The sequence below is a fragment of the Phalacrocorax aristotelis genome, chromosome 1 (genome assembly GCF_949628215.1).
Source record: "Phalacrocorax aristotelis chromosome 1, bGulAri2.1, whole genome shotgun sequence".
In the NCBI taxonomy this organism is placed as follows: Eukaryota; Metazoa; Chordata; class Aves; order Suliformes; family Phalacrocoracidae; genus Phalacrocorax; species Phalacrocorax aristotelis.
The window spans coordinates 196,588,144-196,604,726 of NC_134276.1; the positions used below are offsets into that span (position 1 = coordinate 196,588,144).

The 16,583-nt window shown below is 42.9% G+C and overlaps 1 protein-coding gene across 1 annotated transcript; it reads left to right on the plus strand.

Moving 5' to 3' along the window:
- The first annotated feature begins 10,438 nt into the window (after positions 1–10,438).
- LOC142051766 (tetraspanin-7-like) lies at positions 10,439–15,540 on the plus strand. The gene has a single exon (XM_075081252.1). It carries the CDS (start codon positions 10,652–10,654, stop codon positions 11,366–11,368), a length of 717 nt encoding a protein of 238 aa, XP_074937353.1. The 5' UTR covers positions 10,439–10,651; the 3' UTR covers positions 11,369–15,540.
- Positions 15,541–16,583: the final 1,043 nt, after the last annotated feature.

Here is a 16,583-nt window from a genome sequence, read left to right on the forward strand (position 1 = left end):
AGTTCAAATGTCTGTTCCTGTGCCCATGTCCTCTAATAGACCTTGAAATGAGGAGGTGCAAGCTCCAAGAAATAAAACTTGTTCAAATTCTCTGCAGAAAATCCTGGGGCATACACCTAAGGATAAGAGTGAACAGAAGGAAGGAGACATCATCAAGAACGATAAATGATCCTTATTTGCTTGTTGAGCTTAAACTGAAGGTGTGAAACAGGGAGGTCTTGAACATGCTTAGGAGCTGGACACAGCAATTTCACCTTAAGCCAAATGTTTTCTGAGAAGGTGGAGAATGTACTGGGGAAACAAGGGCAACAAGTTTGAAAATGACTCTGTTAGGGAAAAAAAGAGGTGAAAACTACCATACAATCACAACGGACAGCATGCTTCCACCTGCACTAGGGCTTGTGGTTCTGGTGGAGTGGTTTAAAGAGTTACCACCCTTCAATCAGAGTTTAGTGCCCCTGATGAACTTGTGAAGGTTTATGCAAATCCATCCTACCTGGCATGAAAGTGGCCTAGAAGCACTCTTGTAATCTGTCCCTCCATCTCCAATGAGAATCTAGGAGCTAAGAGCAGTAACATCCTAAACCACTTTCTTACGGGCTACCAGTGCCCTGCAACAAAATTCCTCCATCTGAAAAACTGAATAGTCTCCAGCCAGGTTACTGCCTAAATTTGCTGCTTTTCATGGGAAAACAAAATCAAACAAAACTACAACAATATAGAAGTGTGTGATACCTATGACTACAAAAGAAATTGTTTTAAAACAGTGTTCACAGCACACCAGAGTCAATCATGTCTTCTGAATGTTCTAATAAACATACTGACCTCAGGTTCCTTTTCTTGTGTAGTTAACCTTACTATTAGCAGAAGACTGTGAAATAATACTACTTAGCTGTGAAGAAGTAGACAAGACACACCAACGCAGAGGACTTTGCAAGCCCACAGATGGTAAATATCAGTGCCAAGAGCTTTACTTGGCATGATAAATGTCCTGTTGACATATCTCAGAGCTGCCATTACAAAGCAGAAGCATTTGTGATACAAAATATTTACAAACAATTGTAAATGTGACATAACCCAATTTAAATTTGGAACTTATTTTAGCATATGTGGAGACTCCATATCAAAAGTGAAGCTCTTCATAAGCAAAATTGTCTTGGGGATGGTAATAATGACCAGAATTGTGTTAGAGAGCTATGATATGCTAGCTGAATCTGGATTTTTTCCTAAGTACTTAGAATAACTGAGCAAGAAGATGAAGGGTGTGGGTCCTGTGTTTGTCTTTTTCTTTGAATGGGATAGTTGTCTACAAAGCTGTTGGAGAACACGTGAAGGGGGCAAATCAGAGATGTGGCTGGTGACAATAGCATCTAGAAATTTTGAAGGATAATGAAAGGTAAGATAACATTCCCATCAAAGTTTACAGGTCCTGATTCCTGTGTTTACCCTGGCTTTGTATCAGCCCAACACTGCTGTACTCAAATCTGGGCTTGCTTTTAATGAGTGACCTTTCCATGCAGTGGAGAATCAAGTATTATATGCCTAGGGGTATGTTCTGCTATACCTATTTGCATAGGAAGATTTCAAATATTGTTCTGTAGCAGAAATCCTCCTTTAGCTGAAAGATAAAAGGGTGTCTTTTGAATCTGTAAGACTCAGTAAGGAGGGATTACTGTATTTTTTATTTTAGGGAGGAATTAGGCATCCCTGAGTTGACTGCAACAGTCCTTGTCTCTCACCAAAGGTAAAGGAAGAATTGTGTACAGTTAAGATTCACTGCAAATTTTTAACTCATTACTTACATGAAGAACTCTCTCTGCAGTGTTGGATATTATAATTTTCTTATTCCTTTCACTATTTTTAGTTTGTTTGACAAATCTGGATTAAACCTGTCGAAGGAGATGATGTGAAATTTTAGAATGAGGAACCGTGCACTGATTTCAGGTAATCCACCTGAGACACTGAAGATTGTGGGGTTTTTTTTTGTCAGAGTACTTAAAAGTAACACTATAAATTAAAAATAAATATGTTCACAACTCAGCTTCTACTCACTGTCTCCTGGAGGTGACAGGCTAGTCTGAATTGGAAGACTGTGGCTGTCTCCACATCATTCCTCTTCCTCTCCTTCTGATTTCCAAATCCCCTCTGATTTCCTGCCCCCATCGAATTTATTTTGATTAGTATGTTTAAATGGCCTGTAATTCCATTTTCCAGGTCTTTCTCCCAACTTACTCCTATGTCACCCCTCTTACCAAACCAAACTTTGTGCTTTGGACAAACTTTTGTCATTGCATTTGCACCTGTCTCTCCTTCCTGCCTGCTTGGGTACCATCAGCAGGAACATGGAGAGAACAGGAAAATTAGAATTCCAGTACTTGGCCAAAGGGGATGAGAGTAGTTAAGAGCACAGATATCAGGGAAAAAAACTGAAACCCTGGCCTGAATCATGCTCATAAGGTATCTCCAGCAGTTCCAAACAAAATCTTGACTGAGGAGGTGTGAAATAAGGTTGCAGAGATTTATAGTTTGCCAAATTTAACCAGTTTCATGTGAAAATTACAGGAAAAAATCCTTCCTAGTCCTCTGCCAGCTTTCAAGTCTCTAGCCCACAGCCTGAAGGTGCTATAAGGAGGTGGTTAAATTAATATTTTTAAAGGAGAAAAATAGCGTCTTTTACCCCAAACTTTTTCAAAGCAGTTTTTCTGGAACCATTGTTGCTGGAAGTTTAAAAAAATGTGTTTCAGACTTATAAATATCTGCCCTGGAAAAATTCAGCTCAGGTAGTGAAGAATATATAGAATCACAGAGTATCTTGAGTTGGAAGGGACCTATAAGGACCACCAAATCCAACCCCCTGCTCCTTGCAGGACTACCTAAAACTAAACCATATGACTAAGAGCATCATCCATGCTCCTTGAACTCTGACAGGTTTGGTGCCATGACCACTTCCCTGGGGAGCCTGTTTCAGTGACTGACCAGTGAAGAACCTTTTCCTAATGTCCAGTCTGAACCTCCCCTGATACAGCTTCATTCCATTTCCTCGTGTCCTATCACTGGTTCCCAGAGAGAGGAGATCAGAACCTCTCCCTCCACTGCCCCATTTGAGGAAATTGTAGACTGCCATAAGGGCACCCCTCAGCCTTCTCTCCCCAAGCTGAAGAAACCAAGTGACCTCAGCTGCTCTTGCCCTTGAGGCCTTTCACCACCTTGGTCACCCTCCTCTGGACACACTCTAGTAGTCTGATGTCCTTCTTACACGTAGGTGCCCAAAACTGCACACAGTACTGGAGGTGGGGCCGCACCAGTGCAGTGTAGAGTGGGGCAATCACTTCCCTCGACTGGCTAGGTGTGCTGTGCTTGATGCACCCCAGAACAAGGGTTGGTAGTTTTTGCTGCCAGGCACACTGTTGACTCATATTCAACTTGACATCAACCCAAACCCCAGCCCTCTTTCCATGGGGCTGCTCTCCAGCCTCTCATCCCCCAATTTGTATGTATAACCAGGATTACCCTGGGGAATCCTGCACTTGCTCTTGTTAAATTTCATATGGTTGGTAACTGTGCAGCTCTGTAGTCTATCTAGATCTCTCTGTGAGGCCTCTCTACTGTCAAGGGAGTCCACAGCTCCTCCTAATTTAGTATCATCTGCAAACTTACTTAATGTACATTCGATTCCTGCATCCAGATCATTTAAAAGACATTAAAGAGCTCTGGCGCCAAAACTGAGCCCTAGGGAACCCCTCCAGTGACTTGCCACCAGCCTGATGTAACCCCGTGTACGACAAATCTTTAAGCCCGACCCGTCAGTCAATTGTTCACCCAACGTGTTACAGACTTGTCTAGCTGTGTGCTGGACATTTTGCCTGGAAGGAATCTGTGAGAGACAGTATCAAAAGCTTTGTTAAAATCCAAAAAAGCCCACATTTTGTGGCTTCCCTTAAGCAACTAGGTGGGTGACCTTGTCATAAAAGGAATTTAACGTAGTTAAGCAGAACCTCCCCTCCCGAACCTGTGAAGACCAGTAACTTTAAAAGTACATGAAAATTGTCTCAAAAAAAAAAAAAAAGTATTATTCAGCAGTCCTTATTATAGAAAACTCCAGTAAATGCCTGTCAAGTTCACTATCATGGTGATTAATGCTTTCTTGCATACAGGCGAGCTCTATAACTTAATGAATAGTGCAACAGGCATTTTCCAAAGAAAATCACAGTAAGAATGTTTAAGTTTTACCATCACAGGAGAGCTAGGCAAGATTCTTCATATCTGAGAGTATCAGAGAAGACAGGCAGGCTGACAAATTATTGCCCAGATTAAGGCAGTGATGACAGCGTGGTGTGTTGTTTGCACACAGACTGTTTCCTTTAAATAAGTCTTTCCTGACCTTTACAGCAGGTGAGAGTGATGCTTGCTTGAGGACAGCATACTCCTTGTGAGCGATTCAAGGGAGCTGTAAAAGTCCATGGATCCGGACCCCAAGGCTTGGAAAATCCTCTGGTGCTCTAATGGTGTTGTGCTATAGAAATGCCCTAACTGTTCACCTCAGCAACGGCACAGGTTTCAGTGACCCCAGGATAACAGTCTGTGCCCCATGGTGTTCTTTAACCAGTCCACAGAGAGTGTGTGGTCACCTTGTCCTCTACCTGTGATGGCATTATCTGTCAAAACCTGGAAACATGTCAGAGTTAAAGAAGATACATGTGTGGGTGTGAATCAGCCGGTGCATGTGGAATAACTACCTTTTTATTGGACCTCAATTTTCAGCTAGATGCTTCAGCTGTGGCAGTTATCCATGGGATTTCCCAATTCCTGACCCAGGGACCCAGAAAGCATGAAGCTCGCTTGTAACCAAATATTCATTCTCCCCACCAGCCTTGTGCCAAGCACCAGTAGGAAGCAAGGGTCTACTGGTAGATATTTGTTGATACATATACATTACAGGCAACATGTTGATCACCTCTTTATATCAGGCTGTGTACGTAGTAATTTGAATATAATCAGCAATGACAGATATTCATTCTATAAAGCTACACTTAAAATATTACTAAAAAGTCTACTGTCCATTGATTAAGGTCTCAAAATAATATTACATAGTGTATTGTGGTCTCTTGTATGCATCCACAGAGGAATAGTCTTCTCCCTTACACCACTATCCTGCATCAGCATTTGTGAACTGGAAGCCTCCAGTGTTGTGATAAAATTAGACAGAGAAGCGGTTGTGCTATGCTACGTGACTCCCTAATTTACCCTAATTTATTTTGTTTTGGATTGGCTAGTCCACAATTAGTATAATGGCATTTGTTCAAGATAAGATAGGAAAAGAAAAGGGGTTTTAGAGAAGCAAGGTCTTTAATTTTCAAAACTGGCAAAGGTGTTACAAAATTATACCAATCAAGTGAAAAGTGGAATAGATTTTTGCTACTGCAGATCTTGGAAATCTCCCTTATATATGGAAATCCATATCGATAAGTGTAGGTAAGTATTATATTAATTATGACTTGCTAAGTACACTTAACTGCTGTCAATATGCACATTACATAGCTCCCAATATGTGAAATACTTAATACCCTCAGCTCCTAATACAACAAATGGAAATTGAGAATTAGTAGTAATATATTAAAATCTTTTTAAGATCAAGCATAAAATGCGGCAATGTTTGTTTAACCTTGTCTTCCCATTGCTCCCTGAAATGAAAAGCTTAAAGACCTACTTCTTTTTTGATTCCTCTGACATGGTATTTTGGCAGTCTTTCCCACCTATCTAGCCTGCATGCTATTTGGATATACTAGTGTTGAAACATATCTGATGTTCAGCACATAATAATTTTCTGTGGGGTAACTGTAAAGTGCATTGAATTTTCCTTGAGAGACTTGCTCAAGGCATGGATCATATTATCCCCTGTATCTAAGGGGAAGCTACAGCTAAAATTAAATTTTGTGCTTTATTTTAAGGTTAAAAAACACATTAGAAGTAAATCATTAATCCAAAGGAGCTCTGATTGTTGCTATTAATAGTAAAGTAGCTGATCTATAATAGAGATTGTATACCAGGGTTCCTAAAATAAACTCAGTGTGAAAAAAATAGCACTCATGCTTCTACTGTTGGTGAAGTACATTCCAAGGAACAGCAGGCTGAGTTCTGCCTTAGGATCAAACTTGCTGCAGGCGAAGACGTCGCCTGCTCAGCTATGCAAGCTGGCGGGAATCCCACCCGAATGCCACTCTGGTCTGCTCAGGCTGCGTCCCTCAGCCTTGCTGATAGGCCGCAAACAGTTCATCCAATATTTCCTCTTCAGTCAAGGGTTTGCAAAGGAGCCAAGAGTAAGTGGTGTTTCATAATCTATTAATTTTCCCTGAAGGGACTTGCAGCTGGAAGTGAGTTGTGTTATGAAACGTTAACACAGTCCTTTCCCAGAGTTAATGGGAAGATCAAGGGAAAATTCTATCTTCCTCCAAATTCATCTTCTTTTCCCATCCAGCCTGGACTTGCACCACATCCATGCTGCACAGCACTGGGAGAGTGTAAAACTATGACTTCTGTTCCATTTGATTCGATTTAGAATAAAGATATCATTCAGTTTTACATAAAAATAATTTCAGTTGGATTTTGATAACTTTCCTCACACTGAATAATTGCTTCTCCTATTAAGAGTTCTGTTGAATTCAATGGAATTGAATTTATGTTATAAGAGATCACTCAACATGACAAAGCATCACAAAATCAGACTTTATCATAAGAAATCTTTTTGGTTTGTGTTTACAAGGTTACCACCCAGTAGGCATCTTGTCCATGGGAGGAGCTCTTAAGCATATCACCAGAGAAAAAAACCCCAATGATAAATAGTTACAACATCAAAAGTACACTGGTATAATGTCAGCAGGACACTATGGTGGCATCACAGCAGTTCTAGTTTTCCCCAGGGTAAACAAATGCGGGTACTTTGGCAGCTATAGTACCTCTCCGTGAGTCATGACATGAAAATCTCATTCAGGTGTCTAAGGAAAGCACGCTTGTGAACACTAAACTGATACTGCTTTTTTGAAGCTACTCTTGCAACCCCTGTTTTTTCAGTAAAGCTCCCAACTGCCTGATTTTGTTCTCTGTGTCAGTGCCACTTGCTCTTGTAGCCAGAGCTACCTTAAATAGCCATGAACTGGGGACCACAGAAGGACTCGGTTTCCTTGAGAAGCCATGAAGAATTCCTGCATTGTTTTTCTCTCTGTTACAGACTCATTGGAAATAGTCACTTCAGAATTGCAAGTGTAAACTCAGGCAAAAAAATCACAGAAAGCAGAGATGGAAAACTCTATTAAAGTTGTCATGCCTCTGCCAGGGAAGAGACATAACACTTAAGGCATGCCTAAACTAAAACAGTGAGGAAAGAGGAAAATTCATGCCTCAAGCAGATTGCTTTTCCTTGCCAACTAGTATTGCAAAGTGCTGCCTAATTAGCTATCTGCTATCACCCACATATCCTTCAGATGCACTGTGTGGCAGGCTTCTTCCTGCCACTAAGTACCAGTTTTCTCTAAGATTTATTACTTTGCATTTTCCAAGGTCAATCACACTGTATTTGCTGCCCATTTTTGTAACTACTTGTTGATAATCAGCATGGCTGCTCTCACTAGCGAGTTAGGCACTTCTGAATTCTCACTTCTTATGGTATTTCCACGACACTTTGCTTTCCAAAATGACAAGTAAAAGAATATCACTTCTCTTTCATCAAATTGTCAGTCCACATATCACATGCAGTATCATGAACATTTATTCAGGAGTATGATTTCATGAGATTCTGTAACAGTTTTCTTACTAAGATATAAACATATTTTATGATTCTGCCAATGTCTGAAAAATCAAGCTATTCTAGTAAGATTATTTTTCAGACACTGAAGCGGCTTCATCATTTATGGCTTCACATACGCTGAAGGAGCCAGATCCTACCTCCTTTACTTAACCAAACAGTTCCCGTGGCACAGCTTATGAGAATGGGCAGAATTTGGCCCTGTATATCCATTTCATCCTGGTTAAAAAAAAACGCAAATGTTGATATCATCTGGCATCTTCTAACACTGAATGCTCGATATGATTTTTGGGGGAAGCTCAGCACTTAACTGCCAGTGAAACCAAGACAGAATGGCAGCAGGTAGTTTTGAGATGAGGATAGTTAGAAGTTCAAGGATTCAAAAGGAAAAAACACTGCTTTGAAAAGGTGTAAAATCCTAAGAGAAAAGGCAGGTGGTTGGAAGATGGCAATGCAGAAATGATCAGCCCATTCCGAGGACAGCAAGGACTTTTCCCCACATGGCTGACAACTGCCTGGCCAGCAGAGACTCGCTGCTTCAGAAGAAATGTAGTTTCACAATTGTCACCTCTTCAGAGCCTCCCAACACTGTGTGTTCACTTAAGTGTGAAACCGTGAAAACCATCACCTTTTAGCCATTGGCTATGAAATTCCATACCTGCAGACCTCTAGTTTGTCGTTGCTGTGAGCTTTTATTCTTCCCTGTGAATGTTAGTCATATGATTTAGTGCTAAAATGGGTAATACAATGCGATGTACTGGGGAGTACTTCTAGAGCATGGAAATCATAATTCCGAAATCATCTGGACACGGAGATCTGGGAATCTTCTGAGAAGATCTGAGAATCAAACAAACTAGCTCAGACTTGATCTGTCAAGAAACTGATGAAGAGCTTAATCTCATAAAATGGCAAAAGAAGAGAATCTGTAAAATGCAGGAATGATACCAGCCTCCTGCTAATTAAATTATTAAGGCCTCTAATAACAAACAGGTACTGTTTCAATGATGATGATGCTACATTAATGTTTTGACAGCTATGAGTTTCTGGTTGTATATTAAATGGATGTGTTAAAATGTGATACATAAAGCACCTCCTTTCCTTCCATGATTCTGTAACAGAAGAAAACCAACAAAATGTTTTTCTCAATGTTCCACACAAAACTTACCACTGGAGCACAATTAAACCTCAGAATTCAGTCCCAAAGCAGTTTGATAAAGATGTGAACAACAGGGTACTCTGACCTGATTTTTTGGTGTGGCTATTGCATATATAAAACCTCCAATTTCACTCAAAGTTATATTGCTGTAAACTGAGAGTAGTATTGTCCCAGGATAAGGAATTAAAAAAAAAAAAAAAAAAAAAGACCGACAGTTTGAAGTGCACAGTGATCCAGTAAACTGCACAGGTTAAAGATCTTTCACCACCTAATGAAGCTGTAATAATAAACATTTTATTAAAACATTTTTAAAAGCAATATAAACACTTTACAGAAGGCTGATAGCATGTTAGTATATAACAATTTATTTCCTGAGCGCCTGAAGACTCAGGAAAGTCAACTCTAGGTCTCACAATGCCTTTGACTAGTTTCTGTATTCAGAGCAAAGACAGAGTAATGAAGATGGTACAAAATCTTGAACTGAAGAGTACTACATACCTCTCATGGTGCTGTCAAGAAATGCTAAAGAGAAATTGGTCACTTAGTATGGTCAAAGACTCACTAAGCAATTAATTACCACTGGGGTTTTTAATTCTACCTCTGCCTGAGATCCTGTCTCATTTACAGTTTCCTTTTCATCTTTTTCTTATCTGGCTTGTAGGAACAGCTTATCTTTTGCAATGAGACTGTACTGATGGTGGAGTCTCATACCGGACCTTCCTGGGCCACTTGTTATATAGCAGCATCTACCGTGGACATTCCTGCATGGCCATTTAATGGCTTCTCTGTGGCTCAGTGTTACCACAGGCTAAATCAAGTGAATATTTAACAGAATCAGGCCACCCAGAAAAGTTTCCAGCTGAGAAAATCAAGACTGACTGACTGACTGAATAACTATGTAGTTAGTTAATATTCAGGTACAGATTTATGCTTGTGTTGGGTTGACGTTTGGACTTGACGATCTTAGAGGTCTTTTTCAGCCTTTATGGTTCTATGATTGTTTCTACAATCAAAGTGTCCTAATAGCACAGCTTGATGCAGTATAAGAAATAAAACCTCTCATTTAATAGATTTCTTATGCTTCCTGTGGATTATTGGTGGAGTTTTTAGGTGCTACTCCTAATGCTTACAAGAAGTTTAGTCCCTTGCCTAGGGTAAACATGTGCTGCAGCATATACCAGTAAAAGTTAATCTTGAGCTTGCAGAACCTTTTCACCCGAGGGCCTGCAGCAGGAGCTGCAGGTCCACATGCACCCCCCATTTACTGCACCCCGAACCTTGGGAAAGAGTGGGAAGGAGCTCACACATCTGCTCCCCACGCTGGGTATCGCTGGTTGCCGGGTACGCGCTAACCTGAGGCGGCTGAGCGGTGAAAAGAGGACGGAGAGGGGAGAGGAGGGGAGGGGACCCCGGTCCCGCCCCGGCCCGGCCCGCCCCCCCCGCCACGCCCTGAAAAAGGGGACGGGAGAGGACGGGGCGGGAGGACGGGGCTACTTGCACCAGCTGCCGTGGGGCGCGTTTGGGGGCTGCCGCCAGAACCCCACCGAGCGCTGCCTGGGAGACCCCACCGGTACCCTGAACACTGCCAAGGCGCCCTCTCCTCCCCGGCGGCACTGAGGCCCGTGGGACCCTCTCACCGTGACCACCACAGCCCACCTGCCAGCACCACAGCCGCGGTGCCAGGGCCTGAGGGCACCATGACCGTGCTCAAGCTGTCCCTCATGGCCTTCAGCTTCGTCTTCTGGGCAGCAGGGCTGACCATGCTCATCATTGGCCTCTGGGCCAAGGTGTCTCTGGGGGGCTACCTGGTGCTGTCGGCCAATGACTGCCCCAGTGCTCCCACCATCCTCTTGGCCACGGGAGCCGCTGTCATCATCTGGGGCTTCCTGGGCTGCTTCGGGGCTGCCACGGAGCACCGGGGCCTCCTGCGTGCCTACAGCGCCTTTCTGACCGCCGTGCTGGCAGCCGGGCTGATGGCAGGGCTCTCAGCACTCTTCTACCGCCAGAACATTGCCCAGGGTTTCCAGGAGGGGCTACGCCAGGCCATGCTTGCCTACGAGGAGGACGAGGGGGTGGCGGACGCCCTGGATGCTTTGCAGCGTGCCTTGTCCTGCTGTGGTGTGGAGAGCTACCGCGACTGGCTCACCTCGCCCTGGGGAATGGAGCAGAACGGCTCGGTGCCCCTCAGCTGCTGCCGGGCCCGCCGGGATTGCCAGCGCAGCCCGCCCAACGCACGCAGGCTGCACCGCGATGGTTGCTTCAGCAAGGTGTCGGCCTTCGTCAGCAGCAACATGTTTTATGTTGCTACGGCTGCCCTGGGGCTGGCACTGCTGCAGCTCATTGGCATTGTGCTGGCCTGCCTGCTGGCTGCCCGTATCCCTGCCCACCTGCTGGGCATTGCCACCCCTCGCTGAGATCCCCCCGGTCCTGCCCCTTGTCCCCTCCAGCTTGCTTCTTTCCCCCAGACCTGGGCACACCCCATTGGGAAAATCCTCCTTTCATATTCCCCACTTCCACCTGAGCTTCCTCCTCCAGTCTCCGTTCCTCCTGTGGAGCCTGTGTCAGGTACATCGATGCCACAGGCATCTCCAGAGCCCCTCAAAGGTGCCTCCTGGCCTGGCTGTGCCCGCAGCAGGGCAGCAGGTCCCCACTGCCACCCTGCAGCCTCTGGACCGCTTCTGCAGACAGTGGTGACAGCATGGACAGACAGACATTGCTCTCTGGGGCAGTGAGAACTGCTGGTCAAGGCCGACCAGTTTTACTGGGTGATGTAGCATTTTGAAGCACTGAAATGGGGGCCAGGAAAGAGTAGAGGGTCTGGGAGAGCAAGAGGGGTATCTCAGTGTTACACTGGGTGAGTGTTCTTCTGAGACTGGAAAATTATGTTACTGGAAAACAGCTGGAGTGCACAAGGGGCAGGTCTAGTCTGGGGACACCCAGGTAGCCATGCCAGCAGCTGCCAGAGGGATCTGCTTGAGGGACTGCCCAGCAGCATGCACCCCACTGGAGCAAAGGTTTCCTCCCTTCCCTGTGTGCAGGTTCCAGCTGCCCGGCTGCCACAGGCGCTCGTTTCCTGCTGTGGTTGTTTCGATTGCTGATCTCCATCTAAAGGTGGAGCTGCAGCTCCCTCCTTCAGGACGTGCCTGTCTTAGCCAGTGCTTTGCTAGTTATGTCTTTGCACGGCTAAGACCTTGAACTTGTGTCCCTGAAATACAGGAGGATGGCAAAAGCCGCAGGATCAGAGCCGGCTAGGGGTGGCAAGAGGAGGGAAGAGCACATTGCCCTTCAGAAGTTTCTTTTGGACTTTTGCTGTTATCTTCAGGGTGAGCAGAACTAAGTCTCTGTTTTATAGAAGGGTTTCTAAAATCCAGCCCTCAGACTGACATTTTTCCTTTTTCAATCGATTTGTCTCTGAAGTGTGCACCCACCTATGTCTTTGAAGCCAGCTCTATACAAACTGAGACTAAATAGAGGACCTCAAGACTTGCTGTGTAGCCCTGGGTGTGTGCAGGACAGACAGCAGTGTAAATCTACAGGGTTTTGTTCTTCCCAACAGTTCTGGGCTTGCATCTGGAGCCTTAGGAAAAGCAAGCCCTGCACTTTAGAGGGTCCTGAATTTTTAGAGCTTCACCCCAGCTACTTCCTACTTCCTTAAAACCTGTGAACAGGACTTTTATGTGTTTCTCTGCCGCATAGCACAAAGGCATGCTGAATAACCCCTTTCCGCACAAAACTGGGGAGGGAGGATTTCAGAAAAGAACCAACAACCACAAAGGAACTCCAGGATGCGGCATCTAGGAACGTGACTAGCAAAGCTGTGGAGAATGGTCAAATGCCAAGAAATCCAAGCAGGACAGGAGATCTTCAATGAAGATGACTGATAGCTTCATGGGAGGAGTGGAGTACCCATGGGGGAAAGGGGAGTTGCAGTGAAGCTCTGGTGCCCGGGCAATGAATTCATGGGATGAGGGGTGAGGAAGGCTTGGCTCGTTTTCTTCCTTGCTTGCCTTTACTACTTTTGACTACATTTCTGGCTTTCTTTCTTTCTGCCACTGGAAAGCGACTGCTCGGCTGCAAGGGCAAGCCAGGCAGAGCCTCTGTCCCACTGGTGTGGGAGGTGAGAGCCTCTCTTCCCGCTCACTTTGGGAGATGGAGCTGGCCCTGCCCGCTGGAGCAGCCGTGCCTGCTCATCCTGGTGAGGCAGGGAAAGGAAGTGCAAACCCATCCCTGCCTCTCCATGGGGAAAACCAGATCAAATGCAGAGATAACTCTTCTGCTGCTTAAATTCTCACAGTTTCTATACCTAAAAGAACTATGCCTTGGTATTTCTGTGCTTTCCCCCTGCTGAAGATAAGCTTCTAGGATTTTGTTTGACAATGCTCCTGGGGGTGAAACCAGGGCAAAATGTGTATTCATTTGGAAAGATTTCGATTTCAGGTATCTTCACTGCTTTTAATGGTTTATACCATTTAAAAATACCTGAAAATGCTACCATTTCCCTGTCTTCTGTGATAGTGAAGCCCTTTTGTTTTTTTCTCCCACCAGCCTTCTTTTATGGGAGGGGGATTGTTCAATTCTATGGTCAATTTGTTCCACCTGCAGGATTGTAACTATTTCTGTCCTGGGGACAGTGCTGCAATTTGGCCTGCTAATAACAGCCCCTGACTCCCTGGACTGCCCTCGTAAAGGTGCAGCATTCCTGCAGAGCAAAGCAGTCTTGTCCAGGGAACATAAAGGGAATTCCCCCAAATTATATTAACAATTGCTCAAGCTCGATGGTAGTTGAGAATGTAAAAAAACCCAACCCAAACCAGTGTCAATAGGTGTTTCCATGGAAAAGTGATGTTTTACTCTCCAGATACGCGAACATAGTCTAAAGTTTAAATGAAGTTTCAGCTGAGGACTGCTGAATCCAGAACAGTGTTTACAAGCAAAAATGTACAGAGATCAGGAGGGACTATCCAGCATTCACTGGAGTCCAGGCACACAAACTGATTTTACTAAATTCATAAACATTATCTTTGCTCATGGAAATAATTCCCTTGGGGTCAGTTCTTTCAACCAAAGCTCACAAGACCAAAAGCTGAAAAAGAGAAACTGGGTTTTCCTTTCTGGAGAGAGGTTCTAGTCCGCATGGATGGGTCTTAGGGTTCTGAGTTAGCAGCTATGTTGTGCTTGGGTGGTAGCTGTGGCTTTGTCATAACTGTCCCTTTGCTCAGGTATTAGGTGGCTATGTAATCATGATAATTGCATTCCAGGTGAAGAGTACAATGTAAACAGACTTCTCAGTTATTTGACTATTCATCTGAATAGATGAACTTTGAAAATGTGTTGGGAACCTGTCTTTACAGAGAAAACAATGCTTCAGTTTTTTAGTGCTGATGTTTATTTTTTATTGGTTTACATAATATAATTTTTTATTTTTGTTGGTAAATGTCCCTGTTTTAACACCACTTTCTTTAGAGTTATGCACTAGTGGAACTCCTGTGATTTTTCTGGAAATCAATGTCATGTTGTAAAGTTTTAAAAGTATACTTTGTATGGGAAAGGGTACTTCAGAAATAAAGTTTAGCAAGTGATATGAGCAAAACAGGTCACTGTTTCGAATCCAATTCAATATTTGTATTTTTGTATGTCTCCGCATGGTTCAGCTAAGTGCAAGTGTAATGAAGTGTGCACTGAAATGTAAAGACAGAAGCATATTGTGGTATTTTTATTCATAAGATCCATTAAAGAAGCAATAAAACAGGCACTGTGGAGAGTGTGGGAAAGGGACATGGGGTTGCACTGGGTTTATCACAATTGTTGTCTTTATGCAAATCAATAAGCTCTGAAAATTTACAGTAATATGGCTTCTTTTTTTTTCTCCACTGATTCCTAAAATGATTTTTGATCCTGGTCTTGATTATGTTATATGACACATGACAGTCAGTCAGAATGAAGGATGCTCTTAAAACACATTCAACCAAAAACCTTGTGTAGATATTCACTTCAATTGATTTGTTGCATTTTTAAGTTGCTAAGAATATTAAAATAGGAATGATATGACCAAGGTTTAAGCATACCAGTGCATGTGTGTATGGTGGCCAGGCCTGAATCTCAGGACATCAACTTCACGTAATGAATAATTCAAAATTTAAACCATCACTCCGCACTCTTGGCTTATACTTGCTGAAATAGGATAAACCTTGGCAATGACCACGTAAATGTTAAGCATACTTGCATCACTGAAGATTTCATGGGCTGGCTGTGTATTTTAGTTGAATGTTTATTGCTAGTTCCTAGAATAATAATTAACAACATTAACTTTTGCAGATGTATGGAACAAATGTCATTCTTCTCTAATTAATTCCCAGAATAGCAGATTCCCAGTAGCTGTTTCAGTTGTCTTGAATTCTTTGTGCTTGGTGACCAAATTTTAATTTAATTTTTAGAATTAACCATATTCAGTGTTACTTTTGTTCTGGATGGTCAGAATGGCTGTAACTGGAAAATGTTACACCATCTAGCCCTTGCTGGAATATGTATTTGTTTTCTGTCCTCCTCTTCACCATGAACTCACTCATTAAAAATGGTATACTTTAATAAATGCCACTCTCATCTTCATCTTTTACAAACAGCTAATCTCAGTTTTAACATGACTGGTTATTTAATCAATTAAAATCCATACCAAATTAAGTACAGGCGCAAGCTGTGTTGCAGTTGTAGAAACAATAACTCTGTTGTTTGGAAAAACTGAGATTTAGGATTAACAGGGTGGTAAGATTAGACCCTTGTTATGAAACAAGGACTATTTTGTAACATTGATGTAGAATACCAAGAATATGACTCTTTCAAAGTTCATAAGTGTTTTGATATTTGGTCCAACATCAATTATTCGCTGGGCTTTTGTGCAGCTGAACTTGACATTACAGATAACCAGAACTGAAAAATGGCCTTTATAATGGATTGTGAATTTTTAGAGAGGAGATGGCTCTTCTGGGCTCAGAAAACTTAAACAACAAGTAAGAAGTAAGATTGGGTAAATCAGAGGAGAAAAAGATTTCTTTGTTAAAAAGAAATTTCCATGCTTATTTCTGTATTTATCTTATTATAACATTATCTTCATTGTTCTGGAGAAAATACAATCACTTATTATCTCCATGACTTCTACTCATAGCAGCTGATATTGTACAAAGCCCTTGACAAGAAGAGTACTCATCCTTCTACTTCCACAGATAAATTACAGTAAAGATGCCCTTTTTCATAAGTCCAGCGACCTACAGGAGATTTTGATAAATCAGATAGCATGGGAAGAGAGCTGGAAATTTAGTGTTTTCCCAGTCGTGTATTTTGGGTTCTAATAAAAAAGGCATGTCCGTGGCAAGTTTGGGAGGTCAAGTTAAGCAGTCTTACAACAGTCCTGTTCTGAAACAGCTCAAAATACTGGCAGAAACTTAAAGTCACACAACTACCAAGAGTCTGAGACTTTCTTTTAATCTGAAATCGCTTCTTCCCAGAGGATAGCAGATACCTTCAGAAGGATATCACTGGTTTTGATATTATATTTGTTTGAGCTGTGTTGGTATCGGCATTGAACAGAGCAAGTCAAAAGATACCTGTCACTTAAAAAGATCTCTTTAGTTTCTA